Source organism: Nicotiana tabacum, chromosome 14, assembly GCF_000715075.1.
Source record: "Nicotiana tabacum cultivar K326 chromosome 14, ASM71507v2, whole genome shotgun sequence".
Lineage (NCBI taxonomy): Eukaryota > Viridiplantae > Streptophyta > Magnoliopsida > Solanales > Solanaceae > Nicotiana > Nicotiana tabacum.
In genome coordinates this window covers 98,173,191-98,196,015 of record NC_134093.1, presented here as the reverse complement: position 1 = coordinate 98,196,015, position 22,825 = coordinate 98,173,191, and the positions used below count along the sequence as shown (strand labels likewise).

The 22,825-nt window shown below is 35.9% G+C and overlaps 3 protein-coding genes and 1 non-coding gene across 6 annotated transcripts; 2 read left to right on the top strand and 2 right to left on the bottom strand.

Moving 5' to 3' along the window:
* The first annotated feature begins 3,901 nt into the window (after window positions 1-3,901).
* Window positions 3,902-17,663, top strand: LOC107766573 (transmembrane and coiled-coil domain-containing protein STS1). Of its 3 annotated transcripts, none has more exons than XM_075229789.1 (15): window positions 3,902-4,292; window positions 5,240-5,321; window positions 5,632-6,083; window positions 7,181-7,346; window positions 7,516-7,668; window positions 7,873-7,970; window positions 8,172-8,263; window positions 15,625-15,695; window positions 15,794-15,929; window positions 16,324-16,383; window positions 16,491-16,573; window positions 16,724-16,800; window positions 16,958-17,028; window positions 17,251-17,308; window positions 17,402-17,663. In XM_075229789.1, the coding sequence occupies exons 2-15, from the start codon at window positions 5,264-5,266 to the stop codon at window positions 17,522-17,524; spliced, it is 1,698 nt and encodes a 565-aa protein (XP_075085890.1). In that variant the 5' UTR covers window positions 3,902-4,292; window positions 5,240-5,263; the 3' UTR covers window positions 17,525-17,663. The 3 variants fall into 3 exon arrangements, with proteins under 3 accessions (XP_075085890.1, XP_075085889.1, XP_075085891.1); XM_075229788.1 differs by having other exon boundaries at window positions 3,906-4,292; window positions 5,589-6,083; XM_075229790.1 differs by having other exon boundaries at window positions 4,235-4,292; window positions 5,597-6,083.
* A 1,776-nt stretch (window positions 17,664-19,439) lies between these two features.
* TRNAK-CUU (transfer RNA lysine (anticodon CUU)) lies at window positions 19,440-19,512 on the top strand. The gene has a single exon. It is a non-coding gene; the product is annotated as a tRNA-Lys (tRNA).
* Window positions 19,513-20,705: 1,193 nt separating this feature from the next.
* On the bottom strand, window positions 20,706-22,004 carry LOC107766574 (uncharacterized). The gene has a single exon (XM_016585374.1). It carries the CDS (start codon window positions 22,002-22,004, stop codon window positions 20,706-20,708), a length of 1,299 nt encoding a protein of 432 aa, XP_016440860.1.
* Window positions 22,005-22,085: 81 nt separating this feature from the next.
* On the bottom strand, window positions 22,086-22,577 carry LOC107766575 (uncharacterized). Its single transcript, XM_016585375.2, has one exon. It carries the CDS (start codon window positions 22,575-22,577, stop codon window positions 22,086-22,088), a length of 492 nt encoding a protein of 163 aa, XP_016440861.2.
* Window positions 22,578-22,825: the final 248 nt, after the last annotated feature.

Below are 22,825 nucleotides of genomic sequence, written 5' to 3'. Positions count from 1 at the left end.
AAGTTTCACATTTTAGGTCAACTTTTGACATCATCTGCTTACAATAGCCCTTTCCTTTTACTTCTTTTAGTAGTTTTTCATATTTTGAGCTATTTGAACATAGATTTTATCATTTTAATTAGCAATATGAGTTAATTATCATTTCTCTTTCTTTTTTTTCCATTTCAAGCATGAGTAGCTAGATTTTCACTAGGGTTGTGACCCAACCCTAGTGTGTAAACTTAATGGATGTTTAATTTAATGCTTGTTTATGGTTGGGTGTTTATTATTTAACCTTGTTCTTTATTTTATTTGTGGAATTAATGGTTGCAAATATTAGTTCATGCCTATTTGACTTGATCTTTACTTGAGAAAGAGAGACTTAATCTAGGAAAACTTGGCTAACAAAAAATTGGGTCAATCGAGAGATTGACAATCCCAATTAAAGGGTTGAACCTAGAGATAGTAACAACCCGACTTGAGCTTTTTATCAACCATTTTGTTTAATACCCATTTGGACTTGAGAAAGCCAAATTGGGCAAAATCACTTTGTGGCCGAGAGGTATTGAGTGGGTAATTGAGTGTTGATAGCTATAATATACCCCGACTAATAAAACAAGTTTTAAAGTTTATATCCCATTAGGCAAAGTCCTAGGTGAATGTCATAGCCCTAGGCCTTTTTATAACATTTGAAAAACAACAAAAACAATTTCCTAGTTTTATTTCTTAAATTGCAATCGTAGTTTAATTTGGACTTTAAAATAATCCAATTTTGTGGAAGTGCAAATTTAGATATACTAACTCACGCGCTACGATATATACTACTAACTCCCATACATATAGCTCCCTGCGGAATTCGACCCCGACTCTTGTTGGGTATTATTATTGTATCGACCGTTTTTATAACCTCGAATTGAGGTGTGAACTTGGACGAGATCAAGTGGGCTGACCATTATAAGGCCCATCAAAATAGTGAGCTAGCTTAGCTCAGCCCGTCAATTGCTAAAGCTCACGTGGGTTGGGCTGGGCTAACCCGGCCTGGCCTATATTGACGGCTCTAGTTGCAATTAGGGGTGTTCGTCGGTCGGTACGGTATGGTATTTAGATATTTCGGTTCGGTATTTTCGGTATTCGGTTTCTTAAAATGCTATACCAATACCGTACCTAATTAAATTCGGTATGGTTCGGTTTTTCTCCTTTCGGTTCGGTAACTTCGGTTTGAATACTAACTAGTATGTAGAGTCATAAACTGTAATGTTCTTTATTAAAGTACTCAAAATACAAAACTAAAAACGTTTGTTGACAAAAGTTTTGTCCAAAACCAGCAAATATCAACCCAGAGAGAAAACTATACATAAATGAATAAATTTGATCATTAGAATTATCTTGTTACTTGCTTAGAGTTAATTGATAAACTTAGAGAATATACGAGTAAAATTTTAGATTTTTTATAATTATATTATAATTAATAATATGTGTATTGTGCAATATAATATATATTTCGGTATGGTATCGGTATTTCGATATTTTATTTTAAAATACCAAATACCATACCTAATATCAATATTTTAAAAAAAATATTAAACCAAATACCATACAGAATACCAAAATATTGAATACCAAATACCAAAATTTTCGATTTCGGTAAGATAATTCAGTATTTACCAAATTATGCACAGCCCTAGCTGCGATAGATACTGAAAATAAAGCAAAGTAGTAGACACTGCACTTCAAAAACTATAAGGGGTCGTTTGGTAAGGTGTATAGGAGCAATACTGAATATGGTGCATGATTAATTATGCTAGATTTATTTCTTATGGACTATTTGGTTTGATGTATTGAAAATAACATGACAAATACCCTCCATCTACGACTGAAAAACAATGGAAAGGATTTGAAAAAAGGTTTTGAACGGGTAATTCTATCTTTATATATGCTTATTTATGTATTAAAATCATGTTATTGCTAATGCCATGGTTTGCTATGTATAAGAATAATACTGGATAGGGTATCTAACTAATACAAGTAATAGTTATATATAGGCTTAAAAACACTACCAAACAAGGAATTAAATAATAGCAAAGCTAATATATGTATTATTCTTCTAATACATCCTACTAAATGATTCTACTAGATACTAAAATAGAACAAAAATAACAGAAACTGTACCTTCAAATGTGAACTCTAATTAAATATTTTGTTAAATCTGATAAGATAGAGTTAGTGGGCGTTTGGACAAAAGAATTGTGAAATTCCAGAATAAAGTAAAAAAAAAAATTAATTGAAAATGATATTTGAAAATCAGAGTTGTGTTTGGACATGAATAAAACTTGAAACTGTTGTTGAATTTTTGCGAGTGATTTGAAATGAAAAATTTGAAAAATATCTTTTTGAAGTTTTTCAAAATTTCAAAAAATTTCGAAATTCAACTTCAAGTGTAATTTGAAGTTTTCATGGGCAAATACTGACTTCGAAAAATACAAAAAGTAAAATTTCTTTTTATGGCGAAACGAGCCCTTAGTTGAATATTTAGTGAAAAATTTAAAAGACCAATCACCAAAGCACCATTTTTGTTTCTCGTTCTAATCCTACTAGAAAGGGAAAATGGTCAAATATACCCTTATACTTTAGTATATGGTTCACATCTTCCATCCGTTATACTATTGGGTTACATCTACCCTTACCGTTAGCCAAACTTTTTTAAAATACCCTCCACTAGCGGAAAGCTACCAAATTAAAAAAATACTTATTTTTTTTAATACCCATTAATAACCCGCTAAAACCCTTTTATTTAATGTAATTTTTTCTCACAGATTAGTTATAGTCACTTGTTGAACTCAAAAAGTGAAAGACATAAAAATACCGATAATCATATATTCATTTATATTTAGTCCCAATTCTTTTAATATCTTTATTGTATGTATATTATATTATATCTTTTCTAATTTCTTTTTTCTTCTTCTAGCTTTTCTCTTTATGTTTTTCCACCGTGTCGAACTATACTGAGCATTCACCATAATTTTCTTTTCACCATGACTTGAATGTTTATAACATCTTATTAGGTTGATACTTCTGAAGTCTTAAGGCAGCTATCGAGGTATTTCTTCCTCCAATAGTGAGCCTTTGTTGATGAGTATATATGCACCGTGATTTTCTTATTCTACTTTAAGCATTTGGGCAGCGAGTAATTATCTCCAAATCACGCGTTAAGAACCAAAGTTAGATTCCAAGCTATGGGATGTGATACTCATAAATCTTAGTAACAACTGAACTTATAATGAACAAGTTAGAAAATAATTAGAGGAGATTCAATTTAATATCAAGCTACGGTCTAAGGAATTCATCAATAATGAAATAAAGTGCACCAACAAGTTGGAAAGTAACTTAACAACATAAGTAAACTAACTTCATGTATTAACCAAACACAAGTATTGTTAAAGTATATATCAGTTGTTACCAACATACAAACTAACTATCAAGTGTGCATTACATTAGACAAAGGGATGCCATATTATAACCACACAAAAAACGAAAGTGATAACATGACATCCTAATGCCACCATGAACAACTAAGAACCAAAAATATAAGTTTTTACTAATTATACTGCCACCATCATTCTCAATCTCTCTCTAAATGAATAAAATGTGTTAAGACGTTTCAGAAATCTAAGTTTCGTATTTTTATATGATGTGTTTCACGGGTTGTGGGTCAATGTATTTTTTTTTAAATAATTATTTTTTTAATTTGGTGGCATTCCGTTAGCTGGAGGGTATTTTTAAAAAGTTTAACTAATGATAAGGATAAATATGACTTAATAATATAATAAAGGGTAAATGTGAACAATATACTAAAGTAAGCGGTATATTTGATCATTTTCCCTACTAGAAATATATATTCAGTTAGTCACTAGTAACGTACGTCGTTTACATTTCGACAGTTCCAAATTCAACAATATACAATATGACCGCCTAAACTAATGAAAGAAAATTGACAAATTAGGAAACAAAACCGTGAAACTTCAAATTGATCAAATCATCTTCGATCAAATTCAAAAAACTCCACAATTCACTCGAGTTTTGTTCAAAATCATGTCGCCTTCGATGTTGACGCCAACGCACAAGTATGCGGCCGGAGCCTTAATCGGGCTGGGCCTTCACCAGGCCCAGATCCACCAAACTTGTCCATTGGGCTTTCCGTCCGACGATTCCTTATCGGAGGAACGTAGTAGCAATGACAGCAGTAGCGATTCCGTCTCCGACGACCCTCACCTTTGGGTCCACGAATCCTCCGCTCTCCTTCGGCCCATCTTCAAGTTACTGATTCCTTTGCTAATTTTTTTTTAATCATTTCATTTCAATGTTTATTTGCCGGACAATAAATATGAAAAATTGATATGGATTTAAGTTAGAGTTTAAATTTTATGCAATAATGGCGTAAAAATTATTTATACAATCAGGTAACTTAATAGATATTTGAAGGTAACTCTATTTAATAGCACTGATTGATAACCTAGAGTAAATGATAAGTAACTTGATGTATCAAGTTAAATTATTTTTATACTATCAGTGCAATTTAACATGTTATAATAGTTACTTACCATTTATTATAGGTTACTGTGCAATGCTACTATTAAATAGAGTTATCTTCAATGACTTGATCGATTGATATTATATAACGGTTTTTGACTAGATAGAGAATTTAAAGGTTAATTGCGACTAATGTATAATTTTACCGGTGGAAGAAATATTGAGAAATTAGTTCCATAAAGAAAATAACATATAAAAAGGTAGCTTGGAGCACTAAGCTTCCGCTATGCGCAGGTCCGGGAAGGGCTCGATCATATTGGATCTAATGTACGCAGTCTTGCCTTGCATATTTAGAAGAGACTGTTTGCTTGAATTTGTGACCATCTGGCTACATGGCGGCAAATTTTATTGTTGCGCCAAGGCTCCTCTTCAAAGTTTAAAATTTGAATAGCAGAATTATATTTAGTTTTTGAATGGTGTAAAAAATTTGGGGCGTCTTAAAAAGGAAAAAGTATCATATAAAATTGGGGCAAAAGGAGTATTTACTACTGACTAACCAATGAAAGCATACCATACTTTGAATATGGAGCGTTTGCTATATTCTTGGGGTCAATTTCTGCCACCTGCTCTTTTTTCGAAAATTTTAAGCCAGCAATCGACCACTAATGCTAGTGCACAATGTCTTATTTGTAAATTACTAATTTGGGCTGCGTGTTGAATTTATTGTGAATAGATTTCTAGAGATTGACGAAAAGGCATGGTCAGGACTAGAGGAAACTGCTGCGTCTACACCACCAAAGCATCATGTTGGAGCGGTTAGTTTTCTTGTCTCTTCAAGTTGTAGAAGAGTACTACAGTTATGTTCATGTGCATGACAAGTTTCTACATTTATTAGAAAATGGCATTAAATTAAGGTCTGCTGTAGTTTTTAGAGAGAGATCTGTTAATTACCACTGTTGCTTATTCAAATGGAAAGGGAACCACATTGCTTTTTTATATCAGCAGCTGATACTAATTAGGTAGTTAAAGCTATTATCTTTATTGTTACTTTCTTGACGACATGATTACTGATATTACATCAGTTTCTAAGGTTACTGTCTGAAGAAAGTAGTGATGATTCTTCAGAAGCAGCAGACATGGAACTTGCTTTAGCAAATGGGGTAGATGCTATGGCGTCAAGCATGGAGAGAACTTCTGATAATGAGTCTGAGAAGGAGAAGAGGCGCGAATATAAGAATGAATGTCTGGAGAAGTTATCGATTGTTGATGTGAAGTCCACATCTAACGTGGAAAAAACGAATATTGAAAATTACCAAGAGAAAAGCCAGAAACCATCTAGCATTGCTGGTGCTCATTTGGAGGCTGTTAGTGGCTCTGATGAAAAACCTGTCGAAGAGGTATCAATGCTTGGGTACTCTAGGAAAGTGACCATTCTCTATGAGCTTCTTTCAGCTTGTCTCGCACAAGTACCTGAAGATGGTAAGAAATCTACTCGAAGAAGGAACGGTTATGATGCTCGACATCGTGTGGCTTTACGGTTGCTAACGACTTGGCTTAATGTCAAATGGATCAAAATGGTACATTCATTTAAATGATGCATAAATTTCCATTATGTGCTTCATTTCTTTCTATGCTATCTCTTCTAAAGTGACTGATATATTAATTGCATATCCTATTAGGAACATGCTAGATTTATAGCAGAGAGAATCTTCTAGACTTTTTGTATATCACTCTGCAATAATGAAGTTGTTTGAATGCCTGCTCTCCTGAGGAAGAGATGTGGAGAGCATTCCATTAGCTGCTCAAATGTGGAGAACTCTAAGCAGTAATATGAGCTTGAGAAATTAAAATCATCATTGTACTTTAAATTAAAAATCATCATCAAATTATACTCCTTAATTATTTATTTCTGATTATATCAAATAAAGAACAAATTTTAGAGGAAAGTTAAAATGTGAATGCTACATCTTAGAATAAGTGAATGAATAAATCTTGCATTCCTTTTGTAAACAAAAGAAAATCCTTTTAGACACTTTCTTATATTTTTAATATTAGTATTATAAACTTTATAACAAGAAATTAGAGATAACAGGTAAGAGATGGATAATGATCAAGTTATTACAATAAAGGGCACATTTTTGTAATTTTTATGTGCTCTAATGCATGTATTGCTGCATGATTAAAGCATGTATTTTTAATACGAATCCAGAAGTTCTTATTTCATTATGCCATAGAATTCTTGAGGATCTTCTACTACCTTGATATGGCTATAAAAATAATTCCAAAATGGTGATGAGGTCCTTTTTTTTTAGCAAAGATACTACAGACATAACATTTTATGTAAGCGCGATAATTCGATGGGGGGAATATGTGCATGGCTGGTTATATGTTTTTGTTTTCCTTTAAAAGGACGAGAGTCTGAATCTTATTGTGCTTTTGGTTCTTTACTTTGATGTCAACAATTTTTTTGAAGAGAATATAGATGCATTAGTGTAAAATACTTTCTTCTGATTTTAACAAGCAGTTCTTTTTCATTAAAATTAGGGTAACACCTATCTCACATGAGAGAACACGTTGAAGTGGTGTAGAATTTACGTTTGTCCCAAGTTGCTATTTATTTTAGGCATGAACTTCCATATACTTAACAGATATCAAAAGAATTTATGTGCTGCAGGAAGCCATTGAGACCATGGTTGCTTGTTCAGCGATGGCTTTGCTGAAAGAGGAAGAATCGAAGGAGGAAAGCCAATCTCCTGATAGTTCATGGGCTAAGTGGAAACGAGGAGGTATTATAGGTGCTGCTGCATTGACTGGTGGAACTTTAATGGCAATTACTGGTGGTATGACATCGCAGTTTCACTTAATTTTTAGCAGCTCCAGTTATAGTCTAACGAACCTCCAAGGAAACAGAATTCTCTGATCTTTCAGTTTGTTTGATTCATTGAGAGGTTCTACTATGTTCAATGAACAACTGTCTTAGAGAACAAAATTTGTTTTATTATCAATCAGGTTTGGCTGCTCCAGCAATAGCTGCTGGCTTTGGTGCTTTAGCCCCTACCTTGGGGACTCTTATTCCTGTGATTGGAGCAAGTGGGTTCGCTGCTGTTGCTACTGCTGCAGGAAGTGTTGCAGGATCTGTTGCAGTTGCGGCATCATTTGGAGGTTAACACATGTTTTGTAGATATATGATATGTGTGTGTGTATAAGTTTTTAACATTCTTTGGTTGAATCTCCTTTTTATGGCATGATAATGGAGACAGATAATGCAAGGCTAACCCATAAAATTAAGAGTGGCGTTGGAGTGTGAACATCTTTAAGTGGATTCTACGGTTATTTAATGTTATACTGATACTTTTGATTACCCAGCTGCTGGAGCTGGACTTACAGGAACTAAAATGGCCAGGAGAATTGGAGATGTTGATGAATTTGAGTTCAAGGCTATAGGGGAAAACCACAACCAGGGGGTAAGTCAATGAGCTCTCTTTTTTCATACTTGATATTGTCTTCTTAGCATGTATTGTTCCACTGGGTATGTAGGCGTGCTGTTTTATTGTTTCTTTCTATCCTTTCATCTTTATTCTCATAGTTACCACGAATTATATTTTCACTTATGGACCATAAGTGCTCCTTGTTATTTGATCTTACTCTGCATATCATCCTCTCAGCGTTTGGCAGTTCAGATCTTGATCTCGGGTCTTGTTTTTGAGGAGGAAGATTTTATAAGACCTTGGGAAGGTCAATATGATAATTCTGAGAGGTAAAACGTCGTTCTTTTTTATTTTTCTCAGTTTATTTTTTTGTTGGTGAAATACTACCAAGTTAGCAATGAACTTTATTTAACATTTCTTACCTGTGTTTATGAGAACAACCCAATCATTTCCCATATCTTTAGTACAAGGAGTATAATGCAACAACAACAACAACAACAACATGCCCAGTATTATCCCACATCGTGGGGTCTGGGGAGGGTAGTGTGTACGCAGACCTTACCCCTACCTTGTGAGGATAGAGAGGCTGTTTTCAATAGACCCTCGGCTCAAGAACGTATAAGTACCACATTAATGAAAATATAGACAAGAAGGGACAGTACCAAAAAGCCATACAAAAGCAGAATAAAAACAACAAGATAGTAAGGTGATCAACAATGAAAGAAAACAACGGTTAGTCATAAAAACCTACTACCAACAGAAAGCAAGACTGCGTGTCAATACTACTGTTATGAACACTCTAGATTACCTACTCTACTACCCTAATTCTCGACCTCCATACCTTCCTATCAAAGGTCATGTCCTCGGTCAGCTGAAGCTGCGCCATGCCTTGTCTAATCACCTCTCTCCACCTTTTCTTAGGCCTGCCTCTACCTCTCCGTAGGCCCTCCAATGTCAACCTCTCACACCTCCTCACTGGGGCGTCTGTGCTCCTCCTCCTCGCATGATCAAACCACCTAAGTCGTGCTTCCCGCATCTTGTCCTCAATAGGGGCCCACACCCACCTTGTCGCGAATAACCTTATTTTTGATCCTATCTAACCTGGTGTGCCCGCACATCCATCTCAACATCCTCATTTTTGCTACCTTCATCTTCTGGACATGAACGAGTTTGACTGGCCAACACTCAGCCCCATACAACATCGTTGATCTGACCACCACTCTGTAGAACTTACCCTTAAGTTTCGGTGGCACTTTCTTGTCACACAAAACACCGGAAGCGAGTCTCCATTTCATCCATCCAGCCCCAATACGATGTGTGACATCTTCATCAATCTCCTCATCCCCCTAAATAATAGACCCAAGGTACTTAAAACTTCCTCTCCTAGGGATGACCTGCGAGTCCAGCCTCACCTCCCCTTCCCCTTCTTGAGTCTCACCACTGAACTTACACTCCAAGTACTCTGTCTTGGTCCTGCTCAACTTGAAACCTTTAGATTCCACGGTCTGCCTCCATACCTCTAATTGCGCGTTCACACCGTCTCTTGTCTCGTCAATCAAAACAATATCATCTGCAAATAGCATGCACCACGGCACCTCCCCTTGGATGTGGCGCGTCAGTACGTCCATCACCAGAGCAAACAAAAAAGGGCCGAGTGCCGACCCCTGATGCAACCCCATCATAACCGAAAAATGGTCTGAGTCCCCACCCACCGTCCTCACTCGGGTCTTACTCCATCATACATGTCCTTAATCAAACTAACATAGGCCACAGGAACACCTCTAGCCTCCAAACATCTCCACAAAACCTCCATTAGAACTTTATCGTACGCCTTTTCTAAGTCGACGAACACCATATGCTAGTCCTTCTTTCTCTCCATATACTGCTCCATCAATCTCCTAATAAGGTGGATGGCTTCTGTAGTCGAACGCCCCGGCATAAACTCAAACTGGTTCTCGGAGATAGACACACTCCTCCTCACCCTTAGCTCTACCACTCTCTCCCAGACTTTCATAGTATGGCTAAGCAGCTTGATACCCCAATAATTATTGCAATTTTGGATATCACCCTTGTTCTTGTATACAGGAACCATCGTGCTCCACCTCCACTCTTCGGGCATTTTCTTCGTTCTAAATATGACATTAAATAACCTAGTGAGCCACTCCAAGCCTGCCTTGCCCGCACTCTTCCAAAACTTCACCGGGATTTCATCCGGCCCGGTCGCTTTGCTCCTGCTCATCTTACGCATAGCCCCCTCAACTTCATCAACTCTAATCCGCCTACAATACCCAAAATCACAACGACTCCCGGAGAGTTCCAAATCACCCAATACAATGCTCCTGTCCCCCTCCTCGTTCAAGAGACTATGGAAATAGGTTTGCATCTCTGACGAATAAGCCCCTCATCCAACAAAACTCTACCTTCTTCGTCCTTGATGCACTTCACTTGGTCTAAGTCACGCGCCTTCCTTTCTCGCTCCTTGGCTAGCCTGAACAACCTCTTATCCCCACCTCGGCCCTCGAGTTCCTCATACAAACGACTAAAAGCTGCAGTCTTGGCCGCCGTAACTGCTAGCTTTGCCTCTGCCTTCCTTTCTCGCACCTTGGCTAGCCTGAACAACCTTTTATCCCCACCTTGGCCCTCGAATTCCTCGTACGAACGACTGAAATATGCAGTCTTGGCCGTCGTAACTGCTAGCTTTGCCTCTTTCTTAGCCAACTTATAATGCTCCTTATTCGCCCTCTTCTCCTCCTCGTCTACACTTTCCACTAGCTTCAGATACGCCGCTTTCTTAGTTTTCACTTTTCCTTGCACCTCACCATTCCTCCACCAGTCTCCCTTGTGACCACCAGAGTAATCCTTTGAGACCCCTAATACCTCTCTCGCGGCTTCCCTAATGCACTACGCAGTCGTGGTCCACATAGCGCTTGTGTCCCCACTACTCGTCCAAGCCCCCATAGTCAACAACTTGACCCCCAACTCTTGCGCTTTAGCTTCCGTCAAGGCTCCCCACTTGATCCCTAAGTTACTCGGACTCGGGTGCGGGTGTCCGACACGGGTGCAGATCCAAAGGTCGGATCATTCATGGTCTAAATTTTAGGATTCGAGGATACGGATTTAGGTGCGGGTACGGGTGCAGGGATTCGGCAAAAATAAATTTAAAATATAAAAATATAGTTATAGAAGTTATAAAGAGATCTAGAGATACAAAAGAAATGAAACATACCTTTCGGCTAGGGATTCACAGAAAGTCGAGATGAAGCAGAGAGAGTGAGAGAATGGCTTCTTTGTCTCTGTTCTTGGACAAGAAAATTCATTCAATGAAAAAAAAGATATTATGATGGGGAGTGTATGATGACAAGACTTTTTCAACAAAAAATTCATTAAATAAGAAAAAGGTATTATGATGGGTGGAGTAGAGTTTATGACGAAAATTGACTTTTTGGACAACATAGTTCACTTTGTACGCCAGTTTTTACGGGATAATAAAATATTGCATTAAATGATATTTGTACCATTTACTTTTATCATTTTAATTTGGAAATATTTTTTAATTTTAATAGAAATATAATTATTAATCAAACTCCAAACCCTAAACCCCAAAACTAAAACCTCAAACCCCAAAATCATATAACCTTAAACATTGTTTAATTACATATGATATTGTATATATTTTATTATTGATTAAATTAGTCAGATAAAATCAATCGTTAGTTTCAGTTAAATATATAATTACATTTCAAGTATTTCGATATTCTAGAACTTGTATTGATAGAAAAAATCAAATAATCTAACAAGACGGGATCCCTAATATGATAGTGGATATATCTTGTTATCGGGCAAATTAGTGAGATAAAATCAATCGTTATTTCCAATCAAACATATATTTAGATTTCAAGTATTTCGATAGTTCATAACTTTTATTTGATAGGAAGACTCAAATGATCTAACAAGAATAGTTTCCTACTCTAGTCGATTAAGTTCTCTCATTCTTTGTTTATTTTCTAAAATTCGCTAATATTCTTCTTTGTCATATTTCTAAAGTATTTCGATATTCTAGAACTTGTATTGATAGAAAGAATCAAACATGTAACAAGACGGGATCCCTAATACGATAGTGGATATATCTTGTTATCGGTCAAATTAGTGAGATAAAGTCAATCGTTATTTCCAATCAAACATATATTTAGATTTCAAGTATTTCGATAGTTCATAACTTGTATTTGATAGGAAGAATCAAATGATCTAACAAGAATAGTTCTTTACTCAATTAATGTGATTTGTCTGAAAGCTATATAACCTTAATCATGAATAATTAATTATATTTCAAGTATTTCGATAGGTCAATATTAATTGGTGGTTCTAATCAAATATAATATAAGAATATAAGTCTTTGAATAATTTTAATTTACTTTAACTTGTATAAATTAAGTGTTATTAAGTTCTCTCATTCTTTGTTTATTTTCTAAAATTCGCTATTATTCTTCTTTGTCATATTTCTAAAGCATTTCGATATTCTAGAACTTGTATTGATAGAAAGAGTCAAACATGTAACAGGACGGTATCCCTAATACTATAGTGGATATATCTTGTTATCGGTCAAATTAGTGAGATAAAGTCAATCGTTATTTCCAATCAAACATATATTTAGATTTCAAGTATTTCGATAGTTCATAACTTGTATTTGATAGGAAGAATCAAATGATCTAACAAGAATAGTTCTCTACTCAATTAATGTGATTTGTCTGAAAGTTATATAACATTAACCATGAATAATTAATTATATTTCAAGTATTTTGATAGCTCAATATTAATTGGTGGTCTTAATCAAATATAATATCAGAATATTCTTCTTTGTCATTTTTCTAAATTATTTTAGCTCATTCTCAAATCATGTAATTTATAATTAGTCTTAAAATATGTGTCACAACATAGCATATAGTGGAGAACTAAAGGGTCAATTCTATTATGTACAATTTATAAATTTTCATGATCTTCGCGCGAACATAATTTGTCAAAAATATTACATGCTAATAATTAATTTAGAAATTATCCCTCGTTTCTGTGAGAAAGAAATTATTTATAAATAGTATAATTAGGTAAATTAATAAAATTTGTTTATTTAGAGCATATACTTGGTTAATATATATGAAATTTACTCAAATAAAAATATGTGTCTTTAAAGCATATACAATTATCTTTAGTTTACAATTAAATAATTGTTTATTATTTTGATTAAAACTCTAACTATTTTTGGTACAATTAAAACTCTAATTTTTATAAACTTAAAACTCTTGAAGACATAGTATATCTAATGTTATCTTATAAGCCAAGTGGCGGAATATTAGCAAACATATAAACTAATAAAGTTGTCAATTCCTAATTAGGCCAAGTCTTCTTCTTCCTTCTTCTCTGCATCGCTGTCTTCTTCTTCCTTCTTCTCTGCATCGATGTCTTCTTCTTTGTCGACTTTTCTGAATCTTCTTCCCAAACAAAACTTTTTCCATGTCTCTGTTTTTTCAGTACAACAAGATCCATTCGAGCCCTCCCCAATAAGCCTCAGTCCAGTAGTCCACCACCCATCTTCAACTTCTCTGCCCTAAAATAAATCATTGGAGCTCTTGATTTCAGAAACCTGCAGCATGAACAAGAAGATTGATCAAGACAAAAAGCTTCAAACGGACTAGTATAAATTACTACATAGCAGCGGAATTGAAGGTATTTCGTTTCCCATCTCTTCAAATCTTTACTTAGGGAAATCAATTCTCAAAAATTTTCCCAAAATTTTGGTCAACACACCCGATCTCGTTTGACCGGATCTGACCCAGATCCCACACCCTTACCCGTGTTAGTGTCGTGTCGACACGGGTATGGCACCCAAATTGCCGAGTCCGAGTAACTTAGCTTGATCCTATGTTGGCTATACATCGCCCTCTACCAACTCTTCCTCGTGATCTCAAGGTCCATGACCAGGAGCCTATGAAGGGTCGAGAAGTTCTCACTCGGGATGACCTTGCAATCCGTGCAAAGACCTCTATCGGACTTCCTGCAGAGTAAATAATTAATCTGAGTCTCGGCCACCGAACTCCGGAAGGTGACCAAGTGCTCCCTCATCTTCAGGAAATTCGAGTTTGCTATCACCAAATTAAATGCTCTAGCAAAGTCCAGCAGAGACGTTCCTCCTCCGTTTGTATCTCCAAAACCAAAGCCACCATGCACATCATCATACCCCCCAGACGTCGCTCCAATGTGGCCGTTGAAATCTTCTCTTATGCAAAGCTTCTCGGTATGCGGGATGCCACGCACCATTTCATCCAAATCCTTCCAGAAATGCCTTTTGACTTCCTCATCCAAGCCTGCTTGGGATGCGTACACACTAATTATGTTCAAAGTAAAACCTCCAACAACTAGCTTAATAGTTATCAGCCTGTCATTCACCCTCCTAACCTCCACCACTAGTTCACGGAGGTCCTTATCAACCAAGATACCTACCCTGTTCCTGCCCCCCACCCTCCCAGAATACCATAGTTTGAAACTACCCACATCCCGCGCCTTATCTCTTACCCACCTAGTCTCCTGTACACAAGCTATATTAATCTTCCTTTTCTCGAGAATCTTCGTTAACTCTACAGATTTTCCAGTCAAAGTTCCTTTGATCCAAGACCCCACTCTCAGCCTAGTAGCTCCCTTAGACCTCTTACCCCTTACCCCTTACCCCGCATTGACACCCCCGAGGACAAGACCTTACCCTACCATCATTCACCAAAGCCACTATAATCTAGGAGTCACTACGGAATATAATCTACCACTAAAGGTCGCAAAACAGGTGAAGAAATTAAATAAAGGAACTAACGGGAACTATAATCTACAACTAAAGGTCAGAAAAACAGGTGAAGAAATAAAACAAAGGAACTAAAGGAACTATGATCTACAACTAAAGGACAGAAAAATAGGTGAAGAAATACAATACAAGAGCTAAAGGGGACTATAATCTACAACTAAAGGTCACAAAGAAAATGTGCAAAACTAGAAGAGAACTACTAGGGAATATTTTAAATAAAGATTCAAAATAAAGATGTAAACATGTAGATAACAATATAAACAAGTAGGCAAAGCTATCACTAATGCAATTAATTTGTCAATGCTATGGGAAATACTAACTAAAGATTTAAGAACAAAATAAGCAGGCAAGGAGATACAATTACGCTATAATATCAAACTATTAAAATATCAGGACAAAGAGAGGAACAATAGAACTTGGATTGCAGCCTTTGAAGTTAACGAAAATCTGGCCGGCGGTGATGGATTGCGATGAGCTGGCGGCGAGAATTGACCGGAATCGGAATCGGAATCTTCGTGGGAGAATTATTATCACCGGTGTCGGAAAAATGGAAAGAGTCGCTATTCAACAAATTCTCAGAAACCACTGATTCAGAGTGGTTATCAGAAGTGGATTTCGCAGACGGGAACTGCTGGTCACTTTGCTGACGAAGAAGTAGTCTCTTTTAAGTCCCAAAAAGAAATCAAATTCTTGAAAACTTCCTCCAAGAAATCAAATTCTTGAAAACTTCCCCCAAGAAAAAAGGCCTCAAAACTCAGAAAATTTGTTGCATTACAGTTAAACCAGCAAGTCAAGTCAATGGGCGATGAGAAAAGAATAAATTGTCCTTACATTTCACAATTTTCTCAGGTATATATTGCAGTGGGAATCTAAGAATCTTATTGCTGTAAGCACTGCAATTCAGGACTGGCTGACGTCAAGTAAATAATTTTATACTTTGCTTTCAGGTGATGTAATACACTGACCATATACAATTGTATTATTAGTGTGTGATATAGACAACATGACTAAATTACAGGAATTGCATTGGAGTTGATGAAGCAAGGCGCTATGATGACTGTACTACACACTCTTTTAACAGCATTGGCTTGGCCTGCAGCTTTACTTACTATTACTGATTTTATAGACAGCACATGGTCAATTGCTGTGGACAGGTTTCTTTTTATCTGCTTATTTTTCATTGCACGTTCTTTTCTGTTGTGGGATGTGGATCAGGGAGGAGGAAGTTTTGGAGTTGTTTTCCTTTCATTTTCTCTGCAATCATAAGGTTCATCTGTAATAAGGGGAGGTGGTAAATTAATTGTAAGGATGAGAAAATCCAAAGAAAGAATCCAAACTGTTTTCCCGTATTTGCATTTTAAGTTTTGTATCACTAGCATTTCTAGTCTCTGAAATTTCCTCCTTTCTTTCCCTTTTCCAATGGTGCTGATTATGCTCCAGAATCCTATTGCTTAAATCATCGAGCAGTTATACTATACCATTTTGTGTCGAAAGCGGAGTATCATATTTCTTTGATTGGAAAAAAAAAGTCTGAATTTGCATTTGCAGATCTGATAAAGCAGGAGTACTCCTGGCAGAAGTGTTGAAAAAAGGATTACAAGGGCACAGGTATACAAGCTTTAAATATAATTTGGAGAAAATTTCAATTGATTGTCCTGAAAGTTTGGGTTTACGTGTTAGACAATTCCATTATTGGTTGTCCATGAATGTTTCAGGCCTGTGACACTTGTAGGATTTTCACTAGGGGCAAGAGTTATTTTTAAATGTCTCCAGATTCTGGCTGAGACTGAAAATAATTGTAAGTGTTCGTTTAATTTATTTTACTTTTTAGATTGATCATCATTTGCTTTCTTAGACAACAACTAATTTGAGCTGAGATGTAGTAATTTCATTTACTGATTGTTGAGTTGCTTCCTGTGATCCTGAAGTACTTTCTAAATTTTGGCAGCTGGACTAGTGGAAAGGGTTGTTCTTCTCGGGGCACCCATTGCAATTAAAGATATGAACTGGGAAGCAGCTAGAAAGGTTTTCATTGTCGTGCTTTTCTTGATTTTAACTACTTCTAATTAATAAATCTTGGGCCTCCCCCTTCCCTCCCATCTTTTTCTTTATATTTTGTTTCCTTACTGGTATAGGGCTTCAACCTCATTTATATGCGAAGCTCTCTGTTCTTGTTTTGCAGGTGGTAGCTGGTAGATTTGTGAATGCTTACTCTACAAATGATTGGATGCTTGGAGTTGCCTTTCGTGCCAGGTATGCATTATCCGCTAGCATAGTACTGATGTTGAAAATGTTAACTGCTGCAGCTGCAACATATTTCACCGGTTTACATGAAACCCCGTATCTGCTTTCATGTGAACTACTGCAGCTGGAATATATTTGACGGTTTCAGGGATTCCCCTATATCTGCTTTCATGTTTGATGTGTCGTTTTTGCTTCTCTTTATTGTGATGACTTCTGTAATTTCTTCTACAGTCTCCTTACTCAAGGCTTGGCTGGTATTCAACCAGTTGAGGTTCCCGGCGTTGAAAATGTAAGTTTTTATGCCCAATTTCTGTTTTCTATATTCCAGTCGTCTCCATTTAGTTGAAGTTCAATTTATTTGATGCCTCATTGCTTTTAACAGGTTGATGTAACTGAATTCATCGAGGGTCATTCGTCGTACCTATGGGCAACCCAAGAGATTTTAGAACTACTTGAGCTGGATACTTATTATCCTGTTTTTGGTGAGCGTGCTGTAAAAACATAGATTTTACAGTTCTTATTTCTTAGTATTTAGCATTCTTGCCACTCTTACTATGATTGCATAGGTTCAGTATGTGAATAAGACTCTGAAACATGAATCTGTAACTTTGTAAATTTGATGAAAAGCAGGCCAGTTAGATTCTGCTCTATGTCGTTCCCTTTTTCGAAACGTGCTAGTCAGTTTGGATTTATAATCTCTTTAATTTGAGTTGATTGCTAATCTTGTTTGAATAAATTTGACAAATATTTATACACAAGCTTTTTCTTCTTTCCTCCAACTTGATGTTACTGAATTGGCAGTAATTAAGATCCTATATTTTTGGATGTAGGAGAAGTAGTGAAACAACTAACCTGTGAGGATATGTCTTTCCCCCCTCCCTCCCCAGCACATTAACTACTTTACTTATTAGCTGCTATTATAGTTCCGATCTATTACGTTAGTATTTTTCAAGTAAAAGGATAATTGTGATCCCTCAGTATTCATGATATTAGACTGAATAAATCTACCAACAAATAAAATCACAGTTAATGGTTATGTTACTACTAAAATCTATTGAATTTCTTAATATAGGGGTCAACCGAACGATATTAATAGTTGAATGTACGTAATAAGGAAACATTCAGAATTAGAGCTACTATTCTCTAGCAGTAGATATAGAAACTAGAAAGAAGACAACCGGTAGCTACCATATCTGTATTGGTATATACACATTTGTGGGGAAAAGAATACGAGGAAAATACATTTATGGTAGTTTCTGCACTGTAGTCCTTCAAGCTCTTTTCAATACTGAATATTGTAGTTTCTGCACTTTCTGAAAATACCTTAAATAGGTATTTGAGCCAAATCGAAAGAGAGCTGTTTCAGGCGATCCGCAATGCGGAGATTCTCTATGAGACGAGAAATAGGAGACCTCCTTTTTGGCCTTTGCCTGGGCATGCATTTCATGTTCCCTAACCATCTTGTTTATCTCATCTTCCAATAGACCACCAGAAGTCCAGAAGTCCAAATGTTTACTGGAGTGCAGCAAATGTTTAATGGATGCAAGGCATTTATTTAGGTCTGTCGAGATTCAGAGTGTTGCCCAGTCAAGAACTCTCATGTCTAGAAGATGAAAGTAGTGGAAATGAGGATGCTGAGATGGATATGCGGACATACCAAGATTGATAAGATTAGAAATGAAGATATTCGGGACATGGTAGGAGTAGCCTCGGTGGAATGACAAGATGCGAGAAGCGAGACTTAGGTGGTTTGGGCATGTGAAGAGGAGAAGCTCAAATGCTCCACTGAGGAGGTGTGGGAGGTTGACCTCAGATGGTCTGAAGAGGGGTAGAGGTAGGCCAAAGAAGTACTGGGGAGAGATAATTTGACAGGACTTGGCGTTGCTTCAGCTCACCGAGGACATGATCCTTGATAGGAAGGTGTAGAGGTCGAGAATTAGGGTAGAAGGCTAGTAGTTAGTCTGAGTGTGTGTCTTCCCCATACCGGTAGTAGTAGTAGTCAGCCTTGTATTCGGTTATTGACAGTCTTGATTACTACATGTTTTCTTATTATATTGCTGTTGATACTGCTTGTTCTCTTATTTTCTTGTTATTGTTACTGCTTATTTTCTTATTATCTTGTTGTTACTGCTTTCTTTTTCTTTCCTAGTCTATCGGAAACAGTCTCTCTACCCACAAGGTACGGATAAGATCTGCGTACACACTATCCTCCCCAAACCCCACTCGTCAAATTATACTGGATTTGTTGTTGTTGAGATTCTGTTTAGCGATGATTTGTTTTGCTAAGGACACTGTGCAAGGTTGTAGACTATGGATTTCTGCAGTAATTGTTAGAATGGCCTGCCCCACCTTTTTTCCCTGTTCTTTTGTTTTCTTTTTAAATGGGATCAATTCGTCGCAGAATAAATTTTAGAACACTAGCCCGTCTAGCTCAGTTGGTAGAGCGCAAGGCTCTTAACCTTGTGGTCGTGGGTTCGAGCCCCACGGTGGGCGAATATTTATAACCAATTTTCACAGCTGTTTTCCATTTTCTCTTTTCCAGAAGGATTTATTTTCCGTCATCTGTTGCTGTAAGAAAGATGGAATCTTTGATTTCCACACTAATTTTTTTCTCTCGATTTTCCAAGTAATTTAGGCGCGCAACATTATCTTTACGTGCACTATATCATTTGTTGTTTCATATATACATTACATCCTTCTTCTTTTTTCTTGCCAAGATACCAGGTTAATCACAATAAGAAAATGCAAGGTAAATTACAAAAATGTTTCAAAGATGTAACAAGTCTTTATTTGATTAGAATATCCTTTTCAAAGAGAAAAAGAAAGAGGAAAGTAGGAGTGTTACCACCCAAATCTTGAAAAGAACCCCTCCCCCCTCTATCAACTCATTCAAGAACCCCAGTTGCATAGCTGCAAACACACATATCTAGGGTGTTAAGAGTCGTTCAGCTGAACTCATCATTTTCAACATATAATACGAATGGTATGACATGCTAGACCATAAACAATATGCAAACTATAATATTTTTGTGACTTTAACGTTTTTGAAACTTGTGATTTCAAATATATATACCATGATATATATGTGATTATAAAAACTAATAAAAAATTTAATTAAATTATTTTAGAAAATACTTTTTGAAATGGACTAAAAAAAAATAAGATATAGCATAAACTCTAACAAAGAGAGTGCATGCTATGCATAATTGATTGAAACTGCTCGTAATAATATAAATTTAATTTCAATTTGAAATAAGAAGTAAAACTTTAAACCCACTACTGTCCAAACTCCAACTTACAAACAAAATTATGACAATAGATTAATCATATTGTTTACTTAAAATCCTATGGTCCACTACCGTCACTCTCTCCATCCAACCAAAAATTAAAGAAAGCCGAAAAAGATGACTAATTTGACAAGCACGCGGGTAATTATTTAACAACTTAGTCAAAGAACGTAAGATTTAAATTGGTTATGTGTGTTGACTCTTCAATAATACTAGTTTTAGTGTACATGCGTTCAGAGGCAGAGCTAGAATTTAAATTGTATGAGTTCTAAATTATAAGAAAAGACGATGATCTAAAACTAATATACAATAACAAGCTGACTAAAGAATGAGTATCGATATCTAATAAATATTAAAGGTAACGAACCAGACAAACACAATATATGAATATAAACATTATCATTTCAATTGAACTCGACGACTTGTCATGTTTTGAAAACGATCAATGATCGCATCATTAGGTACACTTTCAAATACTCCATCCTCTATATAACAAACTAAACAATCATTCAAAAAGTCATCACCAATTCTGCTTCGCAAGTCAATTTTAATAAACTTCATTGAGGAAAAAGCCCTTTCGACCGTTGCAGTAGCCACGGGTAATATCAAACTTAGCTTCACAAGCAAATAAACAATTCCCCATGTCTTGTGAATATTTGTCTTAACCAATGTCTTCGAGAGATCGCCAAGCCCTTTCAAGTTAGAGAATGCATTGTCCATTTCTCGAACATAGTCAATATAATTATCAAGCTCAAAACTAAGATCTTCAAGCTTAGAAGCAGTGAACTCATTTTGATAATATGTAGCAAGTTTCATAATCTTGTTTTTATCATAATTTGCAAAAGAATCATCGGGACTCAAACTAGCCATACCAAGAAGCAAATCAGTATTCACTTCACTAAAAAGATTGTTAAGCTCCGAAAGTTGCAAATCAATAGCGGCACAAAAAACTTCTACATGCAAATGATGAGAATATGTAAAAGTTGAGCTTTTACGCTTCGACTTTCCAAGACCATACTTCTCATCTATTTTTGGGATCATAATACCATTCTTATCACAAAACGAAGAGACATCTTCTAACAAAGAATTCCATTTAGATTCCCTCATTGTTTGCAATTGCCTCTTTGTGAAATGAACAAGTTTCATAGCATTAACAATATCTTGATATTTTCTTTGCAGATTCATATTCAAATAATATGTAATTGCCATTATTTTTAACATCAAATGTAATATATACACAAGCTCATAAGATCTTATATCTTCCACTAGACTTTTTGCCAGTGCTTTCTCCTGATAATTTGAACTCTCATTTGCAAGAACTCCAAGTACATGAACAATTGATGAGAATAAAGATATAAAGTTGCGCAATGTCTTAAAGTGAGATCCCCAACGGGTATCACCTGGTCTTTGAAGCCCAAGTTCTTGATTTAATCCACTTCCTGTATGAACTTCATCAATCACTAATAACTCATCTAATTTTTTAGCTTGATCATCTCTAAGCATCTCCCTACGCTTATAAGAACCTCCAACAACATTCAGAACATTAGCAAGAATGTCAAAAAAATTATTTATATCATGGTGTTTCTTTGCAACAGCTACAAGAGTCAATTGCAATTGATAAGGAAAGCAATGTACGCAATATGCCGAAGGATTATCTTTCAGAATCAAAGCTTTAAGACCATTAATTTCTCCTTGCATGTTACTAGCTCCATCATACCCTTGTCCCCGTATTAAAGATGAACTCAATGAATGTTGTAAAAGCATAGAATTTATTGCTTTTTATAATGCATGTGCAGTTGTATCTTTAACATGAACAAGACCAAGGAATCGCTCAATAAGTTCACCATCTTTGTTGACATAGCGCAACACAAGAGCCATTTGTTCCTTATGAGAGACATCTTTAGACTCATCAACTAATATCCCAAAAAAATCCCCATTCAAGTCTTCAATAATTGCTTTCGCTGTTTCTTCTGCACAAGAATTCACAATATCTTTTTGAATATCAGGAGAAGTCATGGTGTTATTTTTTGGAGCTTTTTCTAATACCACATTTTTCACATCTTCCTTCCTATCCGCATACCATTTTAAAAGATCTAAAAAATGGCCTCTTCTTGTAGAAGTTACAGTTTCATCATGGCCCCGAAAAGGCATTCCTTCTTTCAAAAGATACCTTATCACATCAATTGAAGCATTCAAGCGAACTCGATGATCACTTTTAATTTTCTCAGATTGTTTGTCCGAAGAAGTTAGAATGGATTGTTCTTGGTTCATTAAATCTAGCATCATATTGAAACATCGATTATGAACACTACCCACGTTACCCACATGTGAATTAAATCTTTCTAAAGCTTTATTTCAACCTCTAAAACCATCTGTTGTGAAAGCATCACCTACTTTTTTTCCATATCCTCCAACCTCATTTTTAAACAAGTAACAACATAAACAAAATGCTGCATCTTGTTTAATGCTATATTCTAACCATTGAGAACATGAAGTTTTAAACCATTCAGGATTAAACT

Coding starts and splice junctions, on each gene's coding strand:
- LOC107766574 (XM_016585374.1), bottom strand. CDS start 22,004: ATGCAAGGAGAAATTAATGGTCTTAAAGCTTTGATTCTGAAAGATAAT.
- LOC107766573 (XM_075229788.1), top strand. CDS start 4,069: ATGTCGCCTTCGATGTTGACGCCAACGCACAAGTATGCGGCCGGAGCC. Junction 5,322..5,588: donor CAAAGCATCATGTTGGAGCG/GTTAGTTTTCTT, acceptor ATATTACATCAG/TTTCTAAGGTTACTGTCTGA. Junction 8,264..15,624: donor CAATATGATAATTCTGAGAG/GTAAAACGTCGT, acceptor CAATTTTCTCAG/GTATATATTGCAGTGGGAAT.
- LOC107766575 (XM_016585375.2), bottom strand. CDS start 22,577: ATGAACCAAGAACAATCCATTCTAACTTCTTCGGACAAACAATCTGAG.